Source organism: Odontomachus brunneus, unplaced genomic scaffold (assembly GCF_010583005.1).
Source record: "Odontomachus brunneus isolate Ranch 3 - 2012 unplaced genomic scaffold, Obru_v1 Obru_scaffold_008, whole genome shotgun sequence".
NCBI lineage: Eukaryota > Metazoa > Arthropoda > Insecta > Hymenoptera > Formicidae > Odontomachus > Odontomachus brunneus.
The window spans coordinates 3,590,765-3,612,269 of NW_022639458.1; the positions used below are offsets into that span (position 1 = coordinate 3,590,765).

Genomic DNA, 21,505 nt, shown 5'->3' on the forward strand with positions numbered 1-21,505 from the left:
AATATTTAACGATTTAAATATATATTCTTATAGTAATGTAATGTGTAAACCTTATATTCGAACATGTATCTCTAAATTGAAGACTATAAGTTGTAAAATTCTTCTAGAAACATCTTGTTGTCATTATTTTTGCAGAAATTTCACAGTCTCCAAAAGTGTTAAATTTTACTAATTTTTCATGAGTAAAATAAATCTTTAATTTCAAATGCATAATTTTAGATTTGTATGTGATGAGAGAAATAAAGCAATTGATAAATTATTTTATAAATTATTTCTTGACGCACAAAATTATAACGCCGTTATATTAGTGCAATTATCAGTAACTGCACTACTGCTTCTTTTGCCTTTTTTTATATTCTCGTACTTGTGAAAATGTATCTGTCCTCGTGTGTCCTACCTTCGTTTAAGTATAATTCCAATGCAATTAAAGAAACAAACGTCTAAGTCGTTCTAAGAGATATACAAATCTCAGTACTTTTAATGTCAAGTCATTAGGTGCAATATGATTGGAATGTTAACGGCTCAATAACTGTCACTTTGTTACCCAACAGAAATCTCCTGAGACGAACGACGTAATTAGTAGAGAATAGTAGTGACACGGTTGACGTACGATTGCTAAGAGTAATAAATCGTGTATCTATTCAATACGGCTGTAACCTATAATTAAGTTGTATGGCAACGATCGTTTGATAACCATAATTATTGTCCGATCAATGCGCAAAGATGTGATTATCAATGTGATAATAATAATGAGAACTTTCCTCTAACTCAAATTCACAGAGTGTTTGAGTTGAAAGAAGTTTGTAACATATCGTTATACACAAGATCCATGAGTATATTTCCTTAAAAAAATGTCATGTATATACCTCACCTTTTTCTCATATATTCACGAAAATCCAACTTTAGGTCTTTGTTATTCGAAATGTTATTCGAATTGCATCTACTTTCGCTGTAATCGATTAATCGATCGGTCAGTTTTATCTTTCATACTTCTTCGCATTTGCTGATTGCTAATGAAAGCGCCCGTAAATCAAGCTTAAGTCTGTTCTTTTCAGCGCATTGCTGCATTGGTGCAAGTTAGAATGAGACAAATATATTTTATCTTACTTTAACTTATTGCACCAGTGAAGCAGTGCAGCTGAAAGGAACAGATTACTTATTAAGTGGAAGAGCAACATCGTCTGAGTCTACAGTGTTCACTCGCATATTTGAATTTGAAAGCGGTATTTGCAATATTTGAAAAGCGGTATCAATGTGTTAGAACCATCGCTAGATGCGCATAACTGCGAGCTTCCCTAAGGTTTCAAGGATGGGAACGACTCGAAATGCCATCCTTGAATTATTGTCTGATGTACCGTGAATTGCTTTGGGGAACCAAGATGGAGAGTAAGAGAGAAAAACGAAGAGAAAAGGTAAGAAGATTTCGAGCAGAAAGGGCATAAAAGACTCTCAGTTGACTGATCGTTTTAGTAGATTTAATGAAACGATATACAGAATACATTTGCTTTCGTAATGCATCGCAACGCATTCTCGCGTGCCTTACCATCTATATCACATGTCAATTTTTTATTTATAAAATATAATCGTTATAATTTTTTTTGTTCTCATGTCTTGCCTTTAAACTGCATCCTCGTCATATATCGAAAGTATATATTTATATATATTTTTTTATATATATATTTATATACGTATATATAATATATTTATTCATTTTTATGTATATATATATATATATTTATTTATGTATATCTGTATTTATATATTTATATATTTCTTTATATATTTATTTATATATTATTTCAAGCGAGAGAGGAAACTGTGTGTGGCTCGGCACAGAATTACAACGAATCAGGCCGGAAAGAAGGTTTCATAAATGTGCGCGCATGTATACATATCTGTGTTTGTGTGTATGTGTGTGTTTATGTGTGTGTAGTATACTCTAATACAATATTACACAGTAACATATTCATTATGATATAATGCAACACGCCGCCGTGTTCGACGGTCGTTAGGATGAAAAGGTCGACGATCACGCGCCGAGAGTATCCTTCTCTCGTGATTTCTTTATTGTCACTCCTCGAAGTTACACCTGTCGCCACTTTCTCTCCGTCTCATTATCCATTTTTTCGTTTTCCTCTGGCGCATCAATCGCGCAATTGTACAGTGGGATCAAATGACCTCGCGCGGCGCGCAATTCCGACTTTTCAGCCCTATCGACACGCCGACGTTTTCGTCGTTTCCTTCGACTTTCCTCGCTTTGTTTGGTTTCGCGATTAATACATACGATCGTCTGCGTCATATGAGACGCAGCGTGTAAGAAAGGGGAAGGAGAAAGATCGACAATAAGTCGGAATAACTAGTAGTTTTAGTGCGAATCCACTTTCTAAACTTACGTGAACAATGGCTGGCAGCCGTTCGCACTGTTTACCTGTGTAAAAGCATATGTGTGTATGTGTGTGTCCGTTTGTTTGTTTGTTTATTTATTTATTTGCGTTAATTAATTAACTGAGTAGATTTATTTCCGGTGCAACGCTCATCCTTCATATATGCATATGTGTTATATATGCACGTGTACATTGTGTTGTACATATTTATAAATGCGAGTCTTTAGTCGAGCGTGCGGACGTTCGTACGACAGAGTGGACCGGTGAAAATTAATTGGGAAACAAAACCTCGTAATTTTGAAGAGAATTTCATATCTCGAAACGCAAATAAATCTATTCGTCAAACGTATCTGATTCGTCAAAACGTAATACTTATGCGCAAACCACTAATTTAGACTAAATCTATTAATTTAAATTGAATCCTTATTAAGCTCCGTATTATTAATAGTCTTTACCAGAAACTTATGCCACGTGAAATACTCAAATCCGAATTTAGAGTTAGGTTTGAGATTTTTATCTGCATCATATAATCTTGGAAAGATCGCTAATAATAAGGCTGACAAACTCACATCTAACTCTAAATTCAAATATCTCGCCTGAAGTAAATTTCAGATGAGATACTCAGATTTCAGTTCAGAGTTAGATACAAGCTATTCAGTTGAATCGTAATTATAGATATAATATCACATAATTCAACTGGAAAATTTGGATTTAATTCTGAACAAGAATCTGAGTAGCGTATATTGTAGCGAGAGTATTGTGCCTGTGGTTGAGATTTACAGAAAGAGAAGAAGTATATGATTGAATACACTATATCTATGCTTCAATTATTTTTTTGCAAGAATAAAGTAACTATACAATTAATATTTTTTATAGGAAACAAACGTGTTCCTTTCTGCGGTGAGGATAAGAGAAAAATATTTTCGATGAAAAATGTATGAATTAACACGTGTCGAAAAAAGCACTGTGCTGTCTGAAATAACACCAAGACAATTAGCTGTACTTAAGATAGAAAGAGCCCAATAACTTCTTCAGAAGGAACTCTATCGAAATCGAAAACCAATCGCGGACTCTCTCCGGAAAGTTTAAAAGAAATTAGTACAGCGCATTCGTGTGTTTTCTCTTCTCGTAGTTACCTCTCCATCATTTTGACGAAGGACCGACAGTTTCCGTATAATTTTCAGTTTCCGTGTAATTTTCACGAGGGGATGACACCCTGTGCACACACGAACGCACGCCGCTTCATTAACCAGCGATAAATCGTCCTCGAATAAACTCAGTTGCGATGTGTGTCGATCGAGAAATAATTTATTAACAAAACTTCGGAGAGAATTAAATAATCTGTTGATCGAACATTTATTGTATACATCGATGAAACGGGGAAAGGGGAATTTTATACACCTAACGGAATTGACTGTTATTTCGTTACAGCAATGACAGATAATCGGTTAAACAACAATGTCAGGACGATCTCGTTCGTTCCGTCGCGCGGGAGCGACGACTCCCACCATATAATCATGCCCGAACGATCCTGCCCTTCCTCCCCCGCTCTTCCTCCTGTTCCTCGCGTATCCTCCTGTCTCGCCTGTCCTCCCTATGACGAGTTTCTCGTAAAAAATAATTCGCCGCAGCGCTGGGTCCAGGGACGATTTTTCGCGATCAGGAGCGGAAGACACATCAGTCTCGCGCTTGTTTTCGCGCAGACTCTCGTTGAGAAAAGAAAAAATATACATATTTATACATAGCTACATATGCGTAGGAACAAAAACACACGTCGCGCCTCGAATCCATTCCACCCTCCGCACGGGGGAGGCTGGAACTTGGGGTTTCCTCGCTCTAGTTGAGCCCTCTGCGAAATCTCGACCTCGAACTCGATCTTCATCTGACCGATGATAACTCCTCTCCCGAAATCTCCACTGGACTCAACACTTTATTCGCACGGACGAAAACAAGTCGATCCCCCTGCTCGAGGATCCCGTCAAAAGATGAAGCTTGATATGAGAAGAGGATAAGGCGAGTCTCGGCCAAAGCGCTCGTCCTCGAGAATTCCGATCGCGTCGGAGCGTCTCTTACAAATATGAAAAACGATTTTATCTTTTTTCGTTTTTTTTTTTGCTTTTTTCTTATATTGCGACAGGTCGGTGCCAATGACCACTGCTTGTTTTATCGCATGGATACAAAATTATTACTTTTTTATCTGAATTATATCAAAATTATTACTTTTACTTCTCTCTCAATTTTACTTCTCGCTTTCATCTTAGCCAGAATCTTCTGCTCAATTCCCGCCCAACTGGTCTATCATTGATTGCCCATCTTCGCGCGCACAGGACGGACAAAAATATTTATATTCATCAGGAAACAGCCAGGTTTCGCAAATATTCCAAGCTCAAGCCTTAACATTCTCCCTATACGCCTAGAGATATTTTTGCAACGATTTCACGTAATTATGCTAAGCGACTTTGCACGCTCTTAAGAGGTATTCATTTTTAGAAATTCTAAAGGCGAGATTCACAGACCAGTAACGTCGTTAAGTGACTAGTGTCCTTTCATATGTAAACAGTTTCACGCCTCTAAACGTCTTCAAACGACAATTCGTAAAAACTATCGTCCATCTCCCTTATAAAATATCTTGGCGGCTCATTGGCACCGTCTGTGCTATTTTAAGTAAGAACAGCCCTCTAGATGCTTATTGCTATCGACTTCGCGGCGCGAAACGATTTTCCCAGCGAGAGCAAGCGCTTCCGAATGTTTGGTATCTCTCGCACGATCCTCGAACAAGTAACAGAGTCGACGCTTTTGCCCGTGTTACCCTAATTTCGATCGCAAGGGTCGCCCAGCCTTTGCACCCTCGGATCCTGTTTACCTTGCATTCTCACCGGGCATTTTGTCTTTTGAACACTTGCACGCGTATCCATCCGCAAACGTGGACGAGTTAATGGATCAAACCGGCGCACGTGAAAACGCTCTCTCAGGGGAGCACAATTTGCCCCTTCCTGTCGCTCCCTGTCCAAAGGGGAGGATCTGACGCGTCACCCATCGACTCGGATTTTTACGGCGATACCGCAGGCTTCGCTCGTGAGAAACGGAATTTCTGTCGTGTCCCTTCGCGCGTATAATTGGAACATTAAATAGATCGAGATTAATTAAGCCGTTATCGCGTGTGCTCGTGTGCGCGCAACGCTATGCTCGCGTTATAGGAGATATCGCGCTGATATCGGCCACTGTAACAGCAATGTCCGCTGCGCTCGCCATGTGTGATAAGCGTATTACGGCGGATATGTTATGCATTACAGAGTATTTTGCATAATGTTCCCGGCGCCGCTGTAGAACGTCCGAAATGAACATTTTGGAGCAATAGCGTGTCTCCTTTTCCGCGATGTAAATTAACTGCCTCGCGAATCTATCATTTTCTAGATTGGAAATGAGCGGATATCGCGAAACAACCGGAAATCTCGCATTACGTCACGAGCGTGTCGAAGTGAATCACTATGGCGAGCCCCGCAGCACATCGCCTCTTTGTAACAATTATTAACACGTAGTAATACCACAATTACTGGTTAATCCTTCACGGCCAATGTTGCTTCGTCCATTTAAACTCTGGGCGATTAAGTATCATTGCGCATTTTTTTTTCTCGGATATGTGATTTTGTGCACTATATAAAAAAATATTGATTGATACAGCTAGAATCGAGTTGAGCGAGCTCAATTTCTGGGTCGCACACGACGCATTAATTTAACTCTTTCAGCATAATTTTGATGCTCTGATTTATATCGAACGAGTATTCAGTAAACTTGATTAAATTCGATGTTGACTTGACTATTGAGAGAAGTAACCAAAGCGAGTTGTCAAATGTAACAATAAGTAAGAAGTCGAACTTTTCTCCCGAGTTGAATGAGCTGCATAGTATTATCAGAGAGAATAACGTAATATTTAAATCGTCCATTTACCAAAATCATCAGTTCAATGTGCTTCTAAATGTCTAATTTACTTAAGAAAATTTCCATCCAAAGATGAAATTACTCACACTATGCAGTTAAATCAGCCTTTTTTGTCAGTTGAAAGAACATTTATAGCGTCCGTGTAACTATATCTTAGTACTTCTATCAACCTTTTGCATTTGACTGAATTTCTGAGTTAAAATTCCTACGTTAGACTATTGAACAGGTTCAATTTTTATTCGATTCGATTACACAGCCGATGCAATCAAATTCGCTCAACTTCAGATTCGTTTTAGCCGATCTTGTTCTCTCAATGTATGACAGAAAACTTGCTTCGATCTTCCAAATTAATTACGTTTGGGCGCAGAATTGTCTCGATGCGGAATAATATTTAAACTTTCCAGGCCGCAAAGCATTAATTTTTAAGTTAATAACTAGAGTCGTAGAAGAATTCTCGAAGTATATCGCGATGGCTTGCGAAAGAACCGGGGCAATCACGGTCAAAGATGGAACAGAGACGACTTCCGTTTCCAGCGGCGAAACTGCGTGCGCGAGCGTTTAATTTCTTCCGTATAACTTCGTTGCGTGTGATGCCGCGAAATACGGAATGTAAGACACGTTAATTCGAGGAATCATAATCGTATAGAGAGCTGATGAGGGACGAAGTCGACCCGAGTCGATTCCACTCAGTTCACGTGGCGTCGGACATTTGCGGATGTACACGGCTTTAGATTAACATATACACACGTAATTATCGTATCTATTGTGCACGTATAGGTAATTAATGTGGTTTCTGTATATGTATGTGTATCTGTGTGTATGTGTGTGCGCGTGTGTCGCGTTTTTATGTAGATCACGGCGTAAAGACAATGCCTGATCTGTCGAGTTACGAAACTCGGATCGCGTTGCGATAGCGGCGGTGGTTATTCGTAAGATTGCACTGGCAGAGGTAACTTTGCATCGAACAGTTCTTCGAGAAGAGGACTTCAATAACGTCTGAGAAGATAATCGACTGGTAGTTAGGAAGCAACTATAGATGATGTTAACGCCGTAGATTATAGACTATTGTTCCGAATTGCATGCATTAGATTTAAGCAACTTTCTTGAGAAACATATAGTGTATCTTAATGTTTCGATCCTCGATTATTGATCAAAATAATTTTGCAGCACTCGGTCGAATTGAGCAATAAAACTGTAGTTGCACACACAGAGAAAAAAATACTTGAAAATTTATTTGTAGGATACAGAGTTTATCTCTGTCAAGAAACCTTATATCTCGCCAAAATAAATTAATATTAAAATATTTCTCTCATGGTGCATCACGATAAGCTGGAAAAAAGCAATGAAATGTTCTTTCTTGACAATTTAAAGAATCAATCGGAACTGAAAGAGAGAGAAAGAATATTTCAGAGCTTCCACTCGGAGAAATTCGGAACTGAAACAATTAATCACAGGATCTCTTTTCACTGCAATGCAAAGTCACCGTCGGCGGTACGATCCAACTTCACGGTACTTTTACGGTATTTGAACGTGGATAAAATATCAAGATATACACTGAAAACAGAGATGCGTGTCGACTGCGGTGATCCCGCCGGCGAAGACGCTCGCTTGAAGAGATCCGACCAGCATCCTCTGTCGTCTGTCGAAGGCGTCGGTCGAAGGGCACTGAAGGTGCAATGAAGGGCGCTTTAACGATGGCGACGACGACGACGACGACGACAACGACGATGACGACGGCGACGGCGAAGCTTACTGTAGCGAGACAATGGTAACACAAGGTGGTAGTAAAAGGTAGCGCTGGTAACAGTGGTAGTAGTGGTAGTAACGTCATAGAATAGTAACGCTATCAATGAGTAGTAGTAAGTAACGGTATAGTAAAGTATAGTAGTTGTAATAGTTAAGTAGTAGTAGCGGCGCGTTATACGTATATAAATAGGACACTCTACGTTAGTTTGATTAAAAGTAAATGTCATAACGTAATAGGTAACTTTAAGCCGGGCCCGCCTCGCCGTCGCGCAAGACGCTCTCTCTTTCTTCTCGGCCCCCGAACGAGGCGGACCCGTGTTGTTCGCCTTAGCTCTCTAAAATCACATTAAACGCAAGAGTAGTGGTAAAGGGTCGATATCGACATCGACCACGCGCCACAGACGCGACGCTTCAGCGGCGCCGACGATGCCGAATGAGTTCGCGAGTGTGCCAAGAGTGCGCGCGAGAGAGGGAAGGAGCTTCATGAATCGCGGGCTCTCTAAAATATTTGCTGAATCCTTCATGAACTTGCGATTAACGCACGATGACAGTGTAAAATGTGTAAAAAGTGTCTATAAAAATACTACGATTGCGATATACCCAGCAGAATAACTTCTCCACAGTCCCGTTTTGAACTCATAAAATAATAGCGCCACTCCTAACTCATTTTTCATTAGCACGTAGAGATACTCTAGGGACGCGTGCTCGCTTACTATACTACAGCCTTCGAATGCGCGTGAATTCATGGCTCTCGCTTGTACTCCAGTTTCCATCAGCGCGAATATGATTTATTGCTCTTCCAAACGTCGACTCAATTCTAGAATTCAAAGAGCACGTTATCGTGACAGAGAGAGACGTGTGTATGTATGTGCGTATGTATGTATGTGTATGAATGGTCTAAATGAGAAAGACGAGAACACTGAATTCGCGACAAAACACGGAACCGCGGCGATTGCTTTTGGGGAACACGCGTTGAAAAAAATGCGAGACAAGCGCAACGCATCCCCCGACACGCGTCTACACTCGGCATCGTCCGGCGGCGTTGAAAGCGCGACTGAATATAGTCACATCCTACGTCTACTGTCAAGACGGGAGGGTCGAAGGGTCTCTCGCGCCCTCTCCGCCGTTGCTCTGATATGTTGCGAATCGCCAATGCGTTTCCCCGCGACGGGCAAGGTATTGCCGAAGGTAATACACGTGGTTGAGAAGTGGCGGGTAGCGAGCGGGTAGTCGGCCGTGGGGAGCGACAAGGAGGCGAGCCGAGGAGAACTCGACGTGAATGCGTGTGTGCGTGCGCGCGTGCGTGCGTATGTGCGCGCGCGCGCTCGCACATGGAGAGCCTCGTACAAACTAGGTAGAAAAGTGAGAAAAATTCGCGTCCTTCACGCGGTGAGCCCGCGAGAGGAGCCCCTCCTTCCTGTCCACCCGAGTCCGCACGAAATCTACAGCTAGAAGGGAGATTAGCGAAACACGCCACATATCCGTCCGCGACTCGCCTCGTTCGTTTTACACTCGCGGCCGGTTGCTTTCCTTCTTCGCTCGCGATTGCCGTTGCGTTGCGTCGGAGCCGCCGAAGCTACCACGTACGTATCGGCCGCGTTAGCCAGTAACGACCGACGGCCGTTGCGGCACACGTCGATGGAACGATGTTAGCAGCAGCAACAGTAGCAGCAACAGCAATAGCAGCAGCAGTAATGCACTACTAATAGTAACAGCGGACGACGGCCTACTACCCGACACGGCCACGCACGCAGAGACCTGCGTTCCAGGCGTTCTATATACTCACATTCGCGCATAATACACACATACACCGCACACACAGACGCACACACATTCATTCGCTCGCTCGTATCCACGTGCAGTCGTTCGTTCACTCGTTCGTCCGTTCGTTCATCCGTTCTCTCATACGTACATACAATAAACTTTCCCTTAATGTTAGCGTCCGCGTGGAATCCGCGCGGACAGTGCTCGTCCGTTCGACCAGTTAACGGCTCTCTGTTTCTTTTTCTCGACGAGACCCTCGAGCCGTGCTCCTCCGGATGGGAAGCGGCCATCAGGGCGTCAAGGTCCGAGCGTAACTCCACGCGATCGCACGAGGTCTTACACGCAAGAGAAGAATCAAGCTACGTGTGTACGAACTAAAGAAGGATGCAATCAGAACAAAGATAACGCAACCGCACGGGTCTGAAAGTAAGTAATTGTTCTATGTGCTGGCAAGCCATAGGCTCGGCTCGGAGGGCAATTAGAAGGGCAAGCTACCGACGAACATCGTCTCGATCAGGGGCGGCGCCGGCACCAGGTCCTCCAGCTTCAGGTAGAAGATCCGCTGGAGGCCCTGGACCGAGAGACTCCTCAGCTCCGGTAGCTTTCCCAATAGGTAGGACAGGTACTGCGACTTCCTCTGCGCCTCGGCGTTGTAAGTCACGTGATCGCGCAAGGACGAAATGATCTTCATCTGCAACTGCTCCATGCGCTGCGGCTCCTTCAGTCCGTACCTCTCTGCAAGTATACGCACGAGCTTGAGCAACGTTGTTGTGGCTGTTGCCTCGAGATGATTTTCGCGAAGTTCATCGAGAAAGATTATGACGAAAAGATCAAGACGAGCAGTTATACACTGAGAAAAAACACTTGAAAATTCTAATTTATGGGATACAATGTTTATATGTTTTATTTCTGTATAAGATAAAGTTTATTTCTATGAATAAATTTTATATCTATACAAATAAATATATTTATACAAATAAATTTTCAAGTATTTTATTCTCAATGTACTTGTCAACAAATTCACAACACTTTAATGTAAGTAGAGACTCGAGCGTATTGCGCTGTTAAAGCCTCTATTTCTTCGTCGCAGCCATCTTGATTTATGGCGGCAGATACGAGAAAATACAAGATTCTATATTTAATAAATGTAATAAATTCAAAATTCTATATTTTTTCACTTCTGACGTCATCAGTTAAAAGCTTCACGGACCAGAAGTCTAAACATTGAAGATGAAGAAAACAAGCTTTATGCATGAAAACCGCGTATCAATCATGGCAGTCTTCGATACGTAGCTATCGAATCATCGAGGCCGCGATTGAACGCCCTTGCAGACTGCACACCTGCACGCTCAGTCGCCAACGGATCGCGTGCAAAACGCGGAGTATCGCAGTTTCTTTCGTCGGAACATCAATAACTAATTGAGCCGACGGATTAATTATTTACCCCGTAGACAGACCGCGATGTAACTAGAATGCAAGGTGTACGGGACGAAGGAAGATTGAAAGTGCCGTTGTGCTGTGCTGCATGAACGCTAAAGGGCCACCCGGCGAGGCAACGAAGTGAAAGTGGCGAATCGCGACGTTAATTGTGCAATTAATATTTATAGTGGTAGCACGAGTGCGTGCCAATTCGCTTAATTGTGCATTTAGCGCAGAGTGGAGAAGTTTATTGAATTGTAACGGCGACACTGACCGGTGACGAGGGTGAGGGCGCACAGGCAGGCGAAGGCGCTGATGTCGACCTCCAAGAAGTGAAGGGCTTTGCAGAAGTCGAGGATGCTGTGCAGCCAGTCGCCGAAACTGCGCTGACACTGCTCCAACGCGAGAACGACGCCGTTGCAAAACACCAGCTTCGTGTCGTCCGGATTCGTGCGGTACGCCAACCTGAGCACGAACAGTTCCAAGCTGGCCGATTGGAAGAGCAGTTCCTGAAATGGCAGAAATTACATCGCGAAATTAGCGTGACACAAGTGTGTCGCCGATGAATTACGATGAAATATCACCTTCTCGGATAACCCGCGATATGAAGTGATATAACGAAAGACAGACACACATTGTATACATTGAGGAAAAGATACCAGAAAATTTATTTGTGGGATATAAAATTTATTTCCACGGAGAAAAGTTTATTTCCGTAAAATAATGTTAATTTCTGTGAATAAACTTTATATCTTGCAAATATACATTCTTTCTATATTTTTTTTTCAGTGTACACTCACACAGAAAAATATTGGATTCAAATAAACGTCTTCAATATTTCATGATTTTCATTTATATATCCGCCACAAATTTATATCATAAGCATCAAATATACTCAAAATATATTTTAAATCTTAGTAGACTTAGTACTTTAATCAAGAACATTAAATTAAAACAAAAGTTCAGTTACATACAGTCGAACCAACTTTCCCTTCGACAAAGTTTTATGATATTATTATAGAGAATACATTCTTTTTTTGAGTACATAATGATGAGTTTTTTCAAAATTTGTGATAAGTATATTTAAGAACTGTACTTTGTGAGACAAAGAAGATATCCTTTATTGAAGGTAGCCATCACTGTAAAGAGGGTAAGTAAACCGAGTGATCGCTTTTCTTAGCAACAGAATGATATTTTTCTGTGTGCACACACATGCTGGCTAAATCGAGAAATAAATGGCGCCGAAGCTGGTCGTTTATTAACATGTAACGCACCAGCATCTCTTTTATTCCGCTGATTGATTTATTGAGCATTCACTTGTCAACGGAATAATATCCACTTTAGACACAATAACAGTCTGAGACGGCAAAATGTCCGCTGGTAGCGACATATTAACAAATTAACGTCTACCGTCGCACGAAGCAGCCTACCAGACAGCCAAGCGGCCGATCGCGTCGAAAGCTCGTCAAGATTGACCTTTTAGAAAATGTATGAGCTATCGATCTCTATAACCGCTAGTTCCCAATGGATATCGCCTGAGACTCGATATCCGACCACGATATCCGACCATGATATAGCTGACTGTAAGATTGGCGCACATCTCGACAATGAAAAAAAAAGAAGACTACGAAGAACACAAAAGGAAAAGCCGATGATAAACTCGCGGGTTGTATCCGCCCTAGAGGCCTGTTCTGTAACTTTTAACGACATTATCGTTGCTGTTCCCTGATCAAAAGAGTGTGATAGAATCGTACAAGAAAAATCTGTATACAACTGAACCGTGTTTTTAATAAAAAATGATAAAATTAAATGAAAAGACATGTGCGTTCAGATAAATACTCAATCATATCTATTATAATATTTAATCGTCAAAAATAAATTACAATATAAGTAAGTCATATAGTATTTCAATGAAATTTCTATATATTTCTATCAATTCTTATCGGATTTTTCAAGCAGGGTTGCACAGATATAATGCATAGTAGAGGGAAGCTCTATAATATAACAATAACGATATTTTCGTTGAAGATTACAGGACACAAACCTACTGGTTAATTGAAATTTCGAGATGAAAGCTCTATAATTGGAATTTTTCCTTGGAAAACTATCAAACTTTCTTGATATGTATATCAAGAAATCGCGTGGGAAGGAACGCTTTGTCTAAAATTACTGCCTTACCTGATCTTCCCGCACGAGATCCGTGAAACCGGGGATTTTGTCGGCAAAGTTCCGGATGACATCGATCGAAGTCGTCAACAGATTGTAGAACTGTTGGATCTTCTCGGCCTCGGTGATGGGAGGATCGCCTGGTCTTGGTTGCCGATATTGCGAGTAGTCAAGGCTCGCCTTGTCCGGAGTTGTGTCCAGATGAGCGCGGACCAGAGCGGTGATCAGGGAGACCGGTGGGCTCGGTGGAGATTCTTGCGGGGATTTGGGCTTCGAGGGCAGCCTACCTCGCCGTCCCTTCAGAGAGTCTGTCCTGACGACCTGTCCAACAATAAAGGACCACTTTTTAAAATAGTTGTATCATTAAACGAATTTCGTAGCAATTTTATGAAACTTACACCGTATATACAGTGAAATATTATCTAACTGCTCGTGCAACTAGTAAAAGATTGATGAGAGCTGATATATTTGCAATGAAAATTGGCACTTTTTATACGTGTCTTTTGAGATTTTTTAGCGAATTATTTTTAATATCTTATAAATTACACCTAAGATCTTGATAAACTACTATGATATTAAAGGATAATATAGAGATATTATACACAAATCTCAAAATTATTGACCATTTTTATTTTCAAAATGTGGCGATGGAAAGTTCATAATTTATAGTATAATACTCGAAATATATATACACATATTTAAGTACTTATATATATTTCTTTTTATTATCTGTACGTCTCTGCTAGATAAATTCTAATGCATCTTGCTTGATAAATAATAAATTTACAAGTAACCTGTATGATGTGTCACTAAAAATAAGGTACCTAGCGCGACTACCTCAGTAGCTGTACAACTTACGGTCACTTAATCTATTTCAATGCAAATGTTCATCGTTAAGCTTCGAAGAAGATTAGCGAATCTAAGTGCGAATATCGGATCGTTGCTCCGCCGGCCTCGACATTATTCTCTACATTACTGCAATCGATCGACATTATCCTCGATTGATCAGCGCGAACGACAGACGGCATTGAGGAAGGGAATGATTTCAGTGTTTATTATATAATGCCACCTACCTCCTTGACCATGCCGACCATCAGGCACTTCTGGAACCGACAGAACTGGCAGCGGTTCCGCCGGCGCTTGTCCACCGGGCAAGCCTTCTCGGCTAAGCACACATACTTGGAGCCCTTCTGCACGGTCCTCTTGAAGAAGCCCTTGCAGCCCTCGCACGTGCGCACGCCGTAATGCTGGCAGGCCGCGGTGTCGCCGCAGACGGCGCAGAGTTGGCTCGGGCTCGGGGGTGCGCGTTCGCCACCACTGGTGCCGCTTCCGGGCGACGGCGAACTGACGGAACTCGCGGTGCCACCGCTGCCGCTGCCGCGTGGCTTCGGAGACTCTGTGCTCCCACTACTGTTAACACGACACAGGACGCGCATTGATCTATGACCGTCGTTAGTCAGAATGCTGCTTTCCAAAACTATCGCGTCTCGTGCTCCCCCTTCCTCCCTTCCCTGAAGCGTCGCTCTGAGCACTGTGTGCTCTCACGGGAATTGTATCGTCGTCAAACGAGAAGTTTGCAAAATCCAACAAAGCTCAGCGAAATTGAAGGGGTATTTGTCAACTCTGTCAGTCGGTCAAGTGTGTCGTGTCTTAAAATTGAGTTACAAACACTGTAAAGGCATGCCTATGTACCTCTTTATAAAAATGAACTCGACTAAGCAACTGCTAACGGCTACTTTAATGGATGAGGAAGGCTGTAAATAACCCGAAAAGATTCCTCTCATATTGGCGTGCCACCGATTCAAGCGAGGAGCAATGAGTTTCGAGACGATCTTCGGTATCCGCTCGGTAAAAGGTCTCACCTTGCCGACTCTGACCTCTGAGTGGGCAATGACGCCCTTCGCGATCGAGCGGTGCCGACTACGACGGTGTCGACGTTGGGGCAGAGATCGGTAGGAGGCACAGGAGCGGCGACGTTGGCGATGGCCGAAGGCGCTCCGTAAACCATGGGCATGGGCACACCGACCCCATAGGATGACTCCTGTCGATGGTTCGAGGGCGGGGCGACCGCCGTTGCCGAAGCAGGCGTCGATTCTGCGGAGAAGTAACTCTGATGGTGGTGCGGGGCCTGTTGCTGCTGCTGATGATGTTGCGAATGGTGATGGTGGTGGTGGTGGTGGTGGTGGTGTTGCTGCTGTGGTTGCTGTTGGCCGTGATGCTCGTGGTAGGGCACCGCGGCCGTGAAGTCGGTCGGGTAATGAGTGGCGCACGAGTACACTGGGTTCTCATAGCATTCCTCGTCCATCTTGATGCCGAGACCCTGGAGTTCCTGTCTGGTGTATCGCTGCACCGTGTAGGTCTCCTGGAAGCTCGGCAGGGGTGTAGGACTGTGAATAAAAGATCACCGTGATTCGTCCAACTCCTGCGTTCTAAAGTACAACGAGAACTGCGTTCTAAAATACAACGATACTTTAACAGCAATTATCGACAATGATAGAGTTATCGACGACGCATGTAAATCTCAAGCAGAAGAATCTGTGATAAAGATATCGCACTACTGTAGTTGCATTGTTGTGCCCGATGAATCATCGTGAGAGTTTAAGTCCGTTGATGTCAGGATGTTAGAAGTTTAGGAACGATCCATGTACCTAAGGGAGTCAGCTTGGACGTCTTCCGGAAGGGGTGGTGGTGGTGGTGGCGGTTGCGGCGGTTGCTGATGATGTACACTTTGTTGAGACTGAGCAGACTCGTCGACCGTAGGCACACCTTGCGGATTTCCGAGCTGCAGTTCCGGAAAAGGATCCAGTTCTTCAGGCAGACTCCCGGCATCCGCAGGATCCGTGTACGGAGCGCTCAGCAGATCCGCAAAACTGCTACATCCAAATGGACTCTGCAATCAGAAATCGCGGCCACTTTTGATGAAGACCATGTCACACGACAGTAACCAATAAAAGAAAACAAATTTGATACAGCGAATAAAGTATATTATGCAAAGTGTGAATGTGAGACAACTAAAAGGATAATTTTGCTAGAAAAAATACAATCAAATATAAAGAAAAAATAATAATTAAGAGAAATAGTAGTCTTCTCGCACGGTAATCGTATGAGCAAGAAGAATTTAGACAATTCAGCGAAATGATACCAACAATTTCCAAATGAAAATTAATATATCACGTAAAAATGTAACAAAATTCAATACGAAGAATCGCGTTCAAAAGAATCGAAACAATCAGGGTGGGAAATCAAATGAGGGAAGCATAAATAAAAAATACCCGCGTCACGCGAATAACGTGTGCCAATTTGAATGGCATGTTACCGACATAAATTTTGCGAATCTCTCTCCCCTAAATTAGGTACCGAATGAACGAGTGAATCGATTATTAACTTTAAACACCGCTGTTCTCCGGCGGAGCCGTTACGGTCTCCGGAGAGCCGTGCGAGCGGCAAATCGAAGTACTCAACTGCAAGGCGGAAACATTGTTCGACCACAATTGCGAGCCGCGTCGAGACATCGATGTACAATCGAGGTGCGCAGTGAGGATGTTCGAGGGAGGATTGGACAAGGCAGCTCGTATCGCGTGTTGTCTATAAGCTAGCGCGTTCGATAGAGGCTTAGAATCCCTCTCTCGCTCGCTCTTTCCTCGTTGTTCCTCTCCCCCTCCCCGCCTCTCTGCCCCTGTCCGTCCGTCCTTCCTTCTTCAATCATTGATAGCCGATAGTCGATAGACAGTAAAACACTAGACGAGATCGCGCGGTGAAATATTCGCACGCGACAATAGGATAATAATAAACGATAATAAGGATAATAAGGATAATAATACACAGTCGTGTATGTGTATGTGTGTGTGTTGATACACTTTGCAAATCAACTCGCCGAGCGACGATGATGTACATTGCGAGAGAGAGAAGGAGATGCTATGATGAATTACTTAGCCGGCCATGAAATATTCAAACGGCGGCCGTTCATTCAGCTTTCGAAATTAACGATGTAAGTTTGTCTTCACGGCGTTCGACGCGACGAATTCGCGTGATCGCGCAACAGCACTTTCTATTTCGCTTGTGAAACAGGTCCGCCAAATTTTACAAGATTAATCCGTCCCCGCTGGCAATTACGGCGGGAGAGGAAAAATGTGAACGTAATAGAAATCGAATGATATAATATCAAACACACGTCGATACAAGCGTTGCATTCGGATCAAGGTGTCAACATCCGTCCGAAAATATCTCGATGACACTCGCCAACTCATCGGTGGCTCAATGTTGTCACGCACTCGAGATGCTTCTGATATTAACCACAGAACACTAAACTAAAATTTGTTCAAACCAGCCTAAAAAATAATGAATTTGGAGAGAGCTTGTTATGTTTTTTGTTGTAACTTTTTTCAACTTTGTGGAATCGCAGAAATGTTCATAAAATCATACTCCTTAGCGAGTCCCACACTGATTTTAAAAAAGAAAATACTCAACTTCGACTATTCTTTCCGGGGAAGAAAATGCGCTTGGTGTAAAATTTACCCATGTTCAGGATTGACGTGACTTTTTATGTTTCTGCACACAGAAAAACTGCATACTGCATTCGAATAAATGTCACTTGTCTCAAGTATTTCATAAGTTTATATATATGCAAATCTGTCACATAGAGATGAAATTTATCCAAAATACATCCTGAGTCCTAGTAAGAATGTTTAGCATTTCAACTGAATGAAAGAACATCGAATGAAAACGAAAATTCACTACGCAGGATCAAATCAACTTTTTCTTTGATAAAGTTTTATGATAATCTTAATATAAGGTAGCTTAGGTAAGAATAAAACAAGAATAAACTGTTTCTTCGAGTACACGATAATGAAAATCGTCTTTGAGAATTTGTGGTGAGTAGATTTCAAGATTATTATCAGGAAAGTATTCGTCGTTGAGGATAACCATTGTTTAGAAGAGGGAAAGTAAACTGCGTAATCGCTTCTCTTAGCAATAGAATGATATCTTTTCGTGTATGTGTGTGTGAGGTTGACGGACACTCTCGAAGATCAAGATACAGCTGCGAGAAAATCTACAGCGCTCTCAACGAATTCTATCTGTACTATTCTCATTAAAAGCGGAGGATGAAAAAAAAAACAAAAACCATTGCTGCAGGACATCCTGCGGAGGGAGAGTAAGAGGGGAGGGGAGGGGAAGGGGCGAGCTGAGAGATAGTAACACGAGAAAGGGGGACGGGCACGGTCGGGGGTGGATATTCAATTTGCAAGCGCCGGTTCCGCTTCGGGCTGACATTTCGCTCATCGCTCCCCCGAGGACCGGCGATCGAAGCTTCGTCCTTCTAGACCGTGAATAAATGGCCTGCTAAACGGCGTCCTAAAAGCGGCCCCCTCCCCCCCTTCATCTACTTCTGCCCGTAAACCGCCGAGACAACGGCTACGGCGTTGCCTCGCTAATTCAGAGACGCGTTCTCGTTTTGGCGGTTAATTGGCCGCGACGTCGTTTCGTCCACCGCGAAAGAAGACGGCAGGTCGAAATGAAGGGGGCACCAAGGAGGAACGGAGAGCAGAGGGCGAGAGAAACAGGTAGGACGCGGTGCTCGGTATCCGGGTACGTGGAATGCAGATCGCGCGTGATAAACGCAGATGACGATCGCGAGACGTGGGAGGGTGGATCTTGTTACCGGGCTAAACAGGATCCGTCGTGGAATCCGAGGAGAGCTCACGGGAGTCGATAAGAATTGGATTAACCATCGGATCGCGGCGCGATAACTTCAAGCTGGACGAGCACGGCGAGAGTCGGTCGGTGGGAAAGACGCCGGCTGCTGTACACCTCGCGGTCTCGATAAGAGAGGATCGTACGATAACGGATGATGGGAGAGGCAAAAGGTGATCTGCCGTTACATGAGAATATCCTGGAAGAAGCGCGCGCGGGGGGAAAAAGGACCGCGATGAATCTTGGAAAACTAAATTTCTGCTTTTCTTTTTTTTTAAATGACTCTCCTAGAACGTTATTTCTCCCCGGGAAATCGCTCATCTCGTTAAGTAACGCCGAGTTCAATTGAACTCGTTAATTATGTAACATTAAAAACGTAATAAATTAGAGGCACCAAAGACATGAGTCGGTAATAAAAGTTTTCTCGCGGGTCACCGGTAAATTGCTTGAAACGCGATACGCCATCTGGAGACATTACATATCCATATTTCTTCTCAAGTGTTCTTCTTGGAATTATTTATGCGAGATGAGATGAGATGAGGTGAGATACGAGCAGTTACACGGACGAATATTATTACGTAAAATTACAACTTACGTTGCGTTATGGTGACATGCAAACGCGGTGGCTTCATCGACACGCTCAATTTGTACAACTACACGCGCGAGAATCCCATAACGCGAAATAACACGCTCCTGAATATGTAAATTTCTTACGAGTTTTTGTTTCCTATTATTTATCGCTTTTTTTATTCAGTCATTGTTAACCCTCCGGTTACAATGTTGAATCTGTGAGATTTAATCGCTCACACTAACTTCCGTGAAGGGTTTGGGAAAATTTCAAAATAGCGCGATTCTGTTTCCAGATTTCAGTTTTATCGCATCACTATCTTATTACTGAGACTTTTCTGTATCTCTGGGAAAAATGTATGTAAAAAAATATTTATTTCCAATAAAGTTACGGAGCGGACCAAAGTCGCTTGGATCTGACTTCCTTAAAATGCAACCAGTGTATTCTTCATTGAAATGTCATAACTAGTGGCTTTGTTATAAGTAAAGCACTACAATCAGTAAAATCTCGCTGAGAAGATCAGTTAATAGTAGCGACTGTTTCTATTGCAATTTCAATACAGTTTACAAACACAAACAATGAGTAGTTGCATGCAATGCACATGAAAGCCGTTAATTCCATCACTGCAAAAAGTTGAATTTGGTATTGCATATAACGAATTTGTATAGATTTTGTCAGATTTTGTAACAAAATCTTACCTCGAGAGAGATCAAACAGAGCAGTAAAGGGGGGAGTGTTGTCACTAAAGAGATCAGTGAACACTCTCTAAATATTCGTGAAATGCTTCTTTGGTTACTTCAACCAGAAACATTCTTACTGATTCATTTTGAGAAAATGCGTTCCACAATATTATACGCGAAAGAGTGAGATGATTGCACCACCGTAATTTTTCTCACCATCTCTGACGTCTTTCGCATTCCTCACGAATTCTACACCTCGCAGAAGCAAGAGTTGTCGCAAGGAAAAGAAGGAATGGAAGAAAAAAAGACTAACCTGCGTTTGCAAGAGAAGCATGCTTGATGCCACCGTGAAGGCGGTCGTGGTCGTGGTGATAGACGATTGATTTGTGCAGGCGAGAACCGGAACGGTAGCGGTCGCCTGACGCTGCTGCCGTTGGCGATGCGGCTGTTGCTGTTGCTGCTGCTGCTGCTGCTGTTGCTGTTGCTCTACCTCGCCGCGAGTAACAGCCACCGCACGCTGGCTACCGTTGCTGTTGTCGCTGTCGCCGTTCGGCGAATGCAGTTGCCCTGCAACATCCAAACGAATGCCCTTGATTATCATATCTCTTTTGTATCACATTACAGATCGGAAGATATTACTCGTGTCAAGGTGAAGCGATACAAAAGACGCTCTTTAAGCGGGCACGCTTAAAGAATATACAATATGATTTTGACGGATGAATATAATATTAATGAAGAGAGACATTGCGGGTTGTATCCTTTTAATTGATATTAACGTGGCAGAAAATAAGACATCAGACGGCATAGTGGAATAAAATGCGAGACACGTGTACCATAATGCACCTTTTCTGCCAATAATAGCACTTCAAGTACCCGTTGATGAACAATGTACGCGTTGCCTATCATCGAATGTTAGAGAACACGGAGAACAGTGTATCACCGTTCATTTGTGTACGCGATGAGGCAAAAATGGACCATAACCTCGTTTCTCGTGCGGAAAAAAAGAACTTTCTGACGTACAATTTCAAACGATACGCCGGGAGGATGCGGCGAGGTTACTCTTTCTATCGCGTTTAATATTGATTTTCAGCATTCTATCGTTTGCGTGCCACATTTCCTGCGCCATTAAGTACAACTCGGTCATTCAC

The 21,505-nt window shown here is 42.7% G+C and overlaps 1 protein-coding gene across 2 annotated transcripts in view; it reads right to left on the bottom strand.

Annotated features, from left to right (window-relative positions):
- Positions 1-1,453: 1,453 nt before the first annotated feature.
- Positions 1,454-21,505, bottom strand: part of LOC116854151 (probable nuclear hormone receptor HR38) — a 104,776-nt gene continuing 84,724 nt past the window's right edge. For both annotated transcript variants that reach the window (XM_032835782.1, XM_032835783.1), the window contains 7 exons: positions 20,671-20,924; positions 16,067-16,308; positions 15,281-15,805; positions 14,492-14,828; positions 13,431-13,739; positions 11,527-11,761; positions 1,454-10,568 (listed from right to left, as the gene is read on the bottom strand). In XM_032835782.1, the coding sequence (XP_032691673.1) occupies positions 10,312-10,568; positions 11,527-11,761; positions 13,431-13,739; positions 14,492-14,828; positions 15,281-15,805; positions 16,067-16,308; positions 20,671-20,924 (2,159 nt within the window). In that variant the 3' untranslated portion in view covers positions 1,454-10,311. The remainder of the gene's footprint in view (positions 10,569-11,526; positions 11,762-13,430; positions 13,740-14,491; positions 14,829-15,280; positions 15,806-16,066; positions 16,309-20,670; positions 20,925-21,505) is intronic.